Genomic DNA, 7,696 nt, shown 5'->3' on the forward strand with positions numbered 1-7,696 from the left:
GCGGGTGTGGCCCTGCCTCCCACGCAGGTGTGGCCCTGCCTCCCACGCAGGTGTGGCCCTGCCTCCCACGCAGGTGTGGACACATTACCAAACACCTCAACACGGGAGGTCAGAAATATTTTGGGAAGCACAAATTAGAGAGAAAACAAAGTTCCAATAATCGTACTTTTTCCAGTTTTTTCATTATGGTTTTGGCTCAAATTTTAAATAATTTTAAAATTTTATTTTTTATCTTAATTGATAAACTTGTTAATATTATGTTGATGCTTTCACAGGCTCTTTATATATATATATATACACACACACACACACATATACACACACACACACACACTCAGAGTCCCTCACGGACACTTGTGGACACTTATGGGCACTTAAGCCGCTTATCGATTCTCATGGATTGACACTTATAGAGACTTACGGCCACTTATGGACTCTCGTAGACACTCGTGTACACTCATCGAGACCTATAGAGACTTAGTGAAAGTTATTGACACTCGCGGACACTTGAACACACACATGAACCTTGTGTGAACCTTGGAAGGGTTCGAAATTACAAGAGATGAGGTCAAGAGGCACCTATTGGAGCAGGATGTGAGAAAGGCTGTTGGGCCAGACGGAATCTCACCATGGGTACTGAAAGAGTGTGCAGAAACACTCTGCTTGCCACTCTCCATAGTGTATAGTAGGTCACTGGAGACGGGAGACCTACCAGAAATATGGAAGACTGCTAATGTAGTCCCAATATACAAAAAGGGTGACAGACAAGAGGCACTGAACTACAGGCCAGTGTCCTTAACTTGTATACATGCAAGGTGATGGAGAAGATCGTGAGAAAAAACCTAGTAACACATCTGGAGAGAAGGGACTTCGTGACAACCCATCAACATGGGTTCAGGGAGGGTAAATCTTGCCTTTCAGGCTTAATAGAATTCTATGATCCGGTGACAAAGATTAAGCAAGAAAGAGAAGGATGGGCGGACTGCATTTTTTTGAACTGTCGGAAAGCCTTTGACACAGTACCCCATAAAAGGCTGGTACATAAGCTGGAGAAACAGGCAGGAGTAACTGGTAGGGCGCTCCAGTGGATAAGGGAGAACCTAAGCAATAGGAAGCAGAGAGTTACAGTGAGGGGTGTGACCTCAGATTGGCGTGAAGTCACCAGTGGAGTCCCACAGGGCTCTGTACTCGGACTTATCCTGTTTCTGATATAGGTAAATGATCTCCCAGAGGGTATAGACTCATTCCTCTCAATGTTTGCTGACGACGCCAAAATTATGAGAAGGATTAAGACAGAGGAGGACCGCTTGAGGCTTCAAGAAGACCTGGACAAGCTGCAGGAATGGTCGAACAAATGGTTGTTAGAGTTTAACCCAAGCAAATATAATGTAATGAAGATAGGAGTTGGGAGCAGGAGACCAGATACAAGGTATCATTTGGGAGTTGAAATACTTCAAGAGTCAGAGAGAGAGAAAGACCTGGGGGTTGATATCACGCCAGACCTGTCCCCTGAAGCTCATATCAAGAGGATAACATCAGCGGCATATGCCAGATTGGCTAACATAAGAACAGCCTTTAGAAACTTGTGTAAGGAATCTTCCAGAACATTATATAACACATATGTTAGACCAATCCTGGAGTATGCGGCTCAAGCATGGCGTCTATATCTAGTCAAGCATAAGACTAAACTGGAAAAGGTGCAAAGGTTTGCTACCAGACTAGTACCCGAACTGAGAGGTATGAGCTACGAGGAGAGACTACGGGAATTAAACCTCACGTCACTGGGAGACAGAAGAGTTAAAAGGGACATGATCACCACATACACGATTCTCAGAGTAATTGATAGCGTAGTTAAGGACAGACTATTTATCACAAGGGGCACACGCACTAGGGGACACAGGTGGAAACTGAGTGCCCAAATGAGCCATAGAGACGTTAGAAAGAATTTTTTCAGTGTCAGAGTAGTTGACAAATGGAATGCATTAGGCAGTGATGTGGTGGAGGCTGACTCCATACACAGCTTCAAGTGCAGATATGATAGAGCCCAATAGGCTCAGGAATCTGTACACCAGTTGATTGACAGTTGAGAGGCGGGACCAAAGAGCCAGAGCTCAACCCCCGCAAGCACAATTAGGCGAGTACACACACACACACACACACACACACACACACACACACACACACACACACACACACACACACACACACATGAGGACTCTCACTCCAGCCCAAAACAAGTAAAATATATGTACTGACTGCTGCCTGGTGGATATATGCTGGCTCTGGTGAGCGTGTGAGAGGGACCAGGGAGAGTGGGGCCAGGGAGAGTGGGGCCAGGGAGAGTGGGGCCAGGGAGAGTGGGGCCAGGGAGAGTGTGACCAGGGAGAGTGGGGCCAGGGAGAGTGGGGCCAGGGAGAGTGGGGCCAGGGAGAGTGTGACCAGGGAGAGTGGGGCCAGGGAGAGTGGGGCCAGGGAGAGTGGGGCCAGGGAGAGTGGGGCCAGGGAGAGTGTGACCAGGGAGAGTGGGGCCAGGGAGAGTGGGGCCAGGGAGAGTGGGGCCAGGGAGAGTGGGGCCAGGGAGAGTGTGACCAGGGAGAGTGGGGCCAGGGAGAGTGGGGCCAGGGAGAGTGGGGCCAGGGAGAGTGGGGCCAGGGAGAGTGGGGCCAGGGAGAGTGGGGCCAGGGAGAGTGAGAGAGGGACAAGGGAGAGTGTGGCCAGGGAGAGTGGGGCCAGGGAGAGTGGGGCCAGGGAGAGTGGGGCCAGGGAGAGTGGGGCCAGGGAGAGTGTGACCAGGGAGAGTGGGGCCAGGGAGAGTGGGGCCAGGGAGAGTGGGGCCAGGGAGAGTGGGGCCAGGGAGAGTGGGGCCAGGGAGAGTGGGGCCAGGGAGAGTGGGGCCAGGGAGAGTGGGGCCAGGGAGAGTGAGAGAGGGACAAGGGAGAGTGTGGCCAGGGAGAGTGGGGCCAGGGAGAGTGGGGCCAGGGAGAGTGGGGCCAGGGAGAGTGGGGCCAGGGAGAGTGTGGCCAGGGAGAGTGGGGCCAGGGAGAGTGAGAGAGGGACAAGGGAGAGTGTGGCCAGGGAGAATGGGGCCAGGGAGAATGGGGCCAGGGAGAGTGGGGCCAGGGAGAGTGGGGCCAGGGAGAGTGGGGCCAGGGAGAGTGGGGCCAGGGAGAGTGGGGCCAGGGAGAGTGAGAGAGGGACAAGGGAGAGTGTGGCCAGGGAGAGTGGGGCCAGGGAGAGTGGGGCCAGGGAGAGTGGGGCCAGGGAGAGTGGGGCCAGGGAGAGTGGGGCCAGGGAGAGTGGGGCCAGGGAGAGTGAGAGAGGGACAAGGGAGAGTGTGGCCAGGGAGAATGGGGCCAGGGAGAGTGGGGCCAGGGAGAGTGGGGCCAGGGAGAGTGGGGCCAGGGAGAGTGGGGCCAGGGAGAGTGGGGCCAGGGAGAGTGGGGCCAGGGAGAGTGGGGCCAGGGAGAGTAGGGCCAGGGAGAGTGGGGCCAGGGAGAGTGGGGCCAGGGAGAGTGTGGCCAGGGAGAGTGGGGCCAGGGAGAGTGAGAGAGGGACAAGGGAGAGTGTGGCCAGGGAGAATGGGGCCAGGGAGAGTGGGGCCAGGGAGAGTGGGGCCAGGGAGAGTGTGGCCAGGGAGAGTGGGGCCAGGGAGAGTGGGGCCAGGGAGAGTAGGGCCAGGGAGAGTGGGGCCAGGGAGAGTGAGAGAGGGACAAGGGAGAGTGTGGCCAGGGAGAATGGGGCCAGGGAGAGTGGGGCCAGGGAGAGTGGGGCCATGGAGAGTGGGGCCAGGGAGAGTGGGGCCAGGGAGAGTGGGGCCAGGGAGAGTGGGGCCAGGGAGAGTGTGGCCAGGGAGAATGGGGCCAGGGAGAGTGGGGCCAGGGAGAGTGGGGCCAGGGAGAGTGGGGCCAGGGAGGGTGAGAGAGGGACAAGGGAGAGTGTGGCCAGGGAGAATGGGGCCAGGGAGAGTGGGGCCAGGGAGAGTGGGGCCAGGGAGAGTGGGGCCAGGGAGAGTGGGGCCAGGGAGAGTGGGGCCAGGGAGAGTGGGGCCAGGGAGAGTGGGGCCAGGAAGAGTGGGGCCAGGGAGAGGCCTTGTATCTATATATTTTTCTATATAAATATTTAGATATGTTTTTCTGTCTGCCGATCACATCTGACTGTCCAAAGTCGGGGCTAGCCTCACCAATTATCCTAAAATGACACATGTAGGGAGTAAGTGAGCGTCATAGGTCTGTCCGAGTTGGTCCCAGTGCCACTGTTTAAGAAATCTCGGCATTTATAGTGACCCCCCTGAAATTTTCATATAGTATAAAATCGTGGCTGTGATTACCATAGAGTTTTCGGCAGCATTTTCAGTGCTTTGTAATATTACATTTTCTGAGATAAAAAGGGGAAAGAGAGAAGTGGAGGAGAGAGAGAGAGAGAGAGAGAGAGAGAGAGAGAGAGAGAGAGAGAGAGAGAGAGAGAGAGAGAGAGAGAGAGAGAGAGAGAGAGAGAGAGAGAGAGAGAGAGAAGAATATATAGGTGGAGAGGCAAGGATAGGGAAGGGGGGGGTCGTTGTTGGAGGGGGCAGGAGAGTGAGAAAGATAGAGAGGAGAGGAGAGGAGATAAAGGGGAGATTGGGGAGGGATGGTGGATAGGGATAGAGATAGAAGAGGGGTGATGTTGGGGAGAGAGCCGGAGAGTGTTGGAGGAGAGGGGGGGGGGGAGAAGTGAGGGCGAGACGCAAATAGAGAGAAAGAAAGTGAGAGATGAGAGAGAGGGAATAATAAAACTGAGAGAGAAAGAGAGGAAGAGAAAGAGGGGATGAGACGATGTGAGGGGAAGAGTGGGGGGTGAAAGAGACCCGGGCACTGCCGGGGGACACCCCCCACCTTCCACACCACTTACACTAAGCTGTTCTTTCCTTATACATAACTATAGGCCTAGTATAGTACACATATGAACTATATATATGGTGTACTACACCCAGGGAGGTTAGGTTAGTTTAGTTAGTCAAAGCCACACAAACAATAGTTTAACCGGTTTGTTCAACTCAATAGTTCAGATTTCTACTTTCATATGTCGGTGTATGTGGATATATGTATTATGGTGCCCCATGGTTACTGTAAGTGTTGCCACTACACCAGCTGCCACTACACCAGCTGCCACTACACCAGCTGCCACTACACCAGCTGCCACAACACCAGCTGCCACTACACCAGCTGCCACTACACCAGCTGCCACAACACCAGCTGCCACTACACCAGCTGCCACTACACCAGCTGCCACTACACCAGCTGCCACTACACCAGCTGCCACTACACCAGCTGCCACAACACCAGCTGCCACTACACCAGCTGCCACTACACCAGCTGCCACAACACCAGCTGCCACTACACCAGCTGCCACTACACCAGCTGCCACAACACCAGCTGCCACTACACCAGCTGCCACTACACCAGCTGCCACTACACCAGCTGCCACTACACCAGCTGCCACTACACCAGCTGCCACAACACCAGCTGCCACTACACCAGCTGCCACTACACCAGCTGCCACAACACCAGCTGCCACTACACCAGCTGCCACTACACCAGCTGCCACTACACCAGCTGCCACTACACCAGCTGCCACTACACCAGCTGCCACAACACCAGCTGCCACTACACCAGCTGCCACTACACCAGCTGCCACTACACCAGCTGCCACTACACCAGCTGCCACTACACCAGCTGCCACAACACCAGCTGCCACTACACCAGCTGCCACTACACCAGCTGCCACTACACCAGCTGCCACTACACCAGCTGCCACTACACCAGCTGCCACTACACCAGCTGCCACAACACCAGCTGCCACTACACCAGCTGCCACAACACCAGCTGCCACTACACCAGCTGCCACTACACCAGCTGCCACTACACCAGCTGCCACTACACCAGCTGCCACTACACCAGCTGCCACAACACCAGCTGCCACAACACCAGCTGCCACTACACCAGCTGCCACTACACCAGCTGCCACTACACCAGCTGCCACAACACCAGCTGCCACAACACCAGCTGCCACAACACCAGCTGCCACTACACCAGCTGCCACTACACCAGCTGCCACTACACCAGCTGCCACTACACCAGCTGCCACTACACCAGCTGCCACTACACCAGCTGCCACTACACCAGCTGCCACTACACCAGCTGCCACTACACCAGCTGCCACTACACCAGCTGCCACTACACCAGCTGGCCTCTAATGTACGGGTCATCTGCCCAGAGTTGTCCAGGGAAGTTTTCCCTGAACAAGATGTGAGTCTAATTGGTCGACAGTCAATACACGACGATCATTGGTGGTGTCAGAAAACAACACAAGCAACACTGGTGGTGGTGTCAGAACACAACACAAGGAACACTGGTGGTGGTGTCAGAACACAACACAAGCAACATTGGTGGTGGTGTCAGAACACAACACAAGCAACACTGGTGGTGGTGTCAGAACACAACACAAGGAACACTGGTGGTGGTGTCAGAACACAACACAAGCAACACTGGTGGTGGTGTCAGAACACAACACAAGCAACACTGGTGGTGGTGTCAGAACACAACACAAGGAACACTGGTGGTGGTGTCAGAACACAACACAAGCAACATTGGTGGTGGTGTCAGAACACAACACAAGCAACACTGGTGGTGGTGTCAGAACACAACACAAGGAACACTGGTGGTGGTGTCAGAACACAACACAAGCAACACTGGTGGTGGTGTCAGAACACAACACAAGGAACACTGGTGGTGGTGTCAGAACACAACACAAGCAACATTGGTGGTGGTGTCAGAACACAACACAAGGAACACTGGTGGTGGTGTCAGAACACAACACAAGCAACACTGGTGGTGGTGTCAGAACACAACACAAGGAACACTGGTGGTGGTGTCAGAACACAACACAAGCAACATTGGTGGTGGTGTCAGAACACAACACAAGCAACACTGGTGGTGGTGTCAGAACACAACACAAGGAACACTGGTGGTGGTGTCAGAACACAACACAAGCAACACTGGTGGTGGTGTCAGAACACAACACAAGGAACACTGGTGGTGGTGTCAGAACACAACACAAGCAACACTGGTGGTGGTGTCAGAACACAACACAAGGAACACTGGTGGTGGTGTCAGAACACAACACAAGCAACACTGGTGGTGGTGTCAGAACACAACACAAGGAACACTGGTGGTGGTGTCAGAACACAACACAAGCAACACTGGTGGTGGTGTCAGAACACAACACAAGCAACACCGTGGTGGTGGTGTCAGAACACAACACAAGCAACACTGGTGGTGGTGTCAGAACACAACACAAGGAACACTGGTGGTGGTGTCAGAACACAACACAAGCAACACTGGTGGTGGTGTTAGAACACAACACAAGCAACACTGGTGGTGGTGTCAGAACACAACACAAGCAACACTGGTGGTGGTGTCAGAACACAACACAAGCAACACTGGTGGTGGTGTCAGGACACAACACAAGGAACACTGGTGGTGGTGTCAGAACACAACACAAGCAACACTGGTGGTGGTGTCAGAACACAACACAAGGAACACTGGTGGTGGTGTCAGAACACAACACAAGGAACACTGGTGGTGGTGTCAGAACACAACACAAGGAACACTGGTGGTGGTGTCAGAACACAACACAAGGAACACTGGGGTGGTGTCAG

General features: G+C 53.9%; 1 protein-coding gene across 1 annotated transcript; it reads right to left on the minus strand.

The window, feature by feature from the left end:
• Positions 1-407: 407 nt before the first annotated feature.
• Positions 408-4,095, minus strand: LOC138367583 (uncharacterized protein in mobD 3'region-like; the record flags this gene model as incomplete). Its single annotated transcript, XM_069329294.1, has 2 exons — positions 408-467; positions 3,259-4,095. Coding segments are annotated over 2 exons (897 nt in total), but the record flags the coding sequence as incomplete, so codon positions are not given.
• Positions 4,096-7,696: the final 3,601 nt, after the last annotated feature.

Source organism: Procambarus clarkii, chromosome 22, assembly GCF_040958095.1.
Source record: "Procambarus clarkii isolate CNS0578487 chromosome 22, FALCON_Pclarkii_2.0, whole genome shotgun sequence".
Lineage (NCBI taxonomy): Eukaryota > Metazoa > Arthropoda > Malacostraca > Decapoda > Cambaridae > Procambarus > Procambarus clarkii.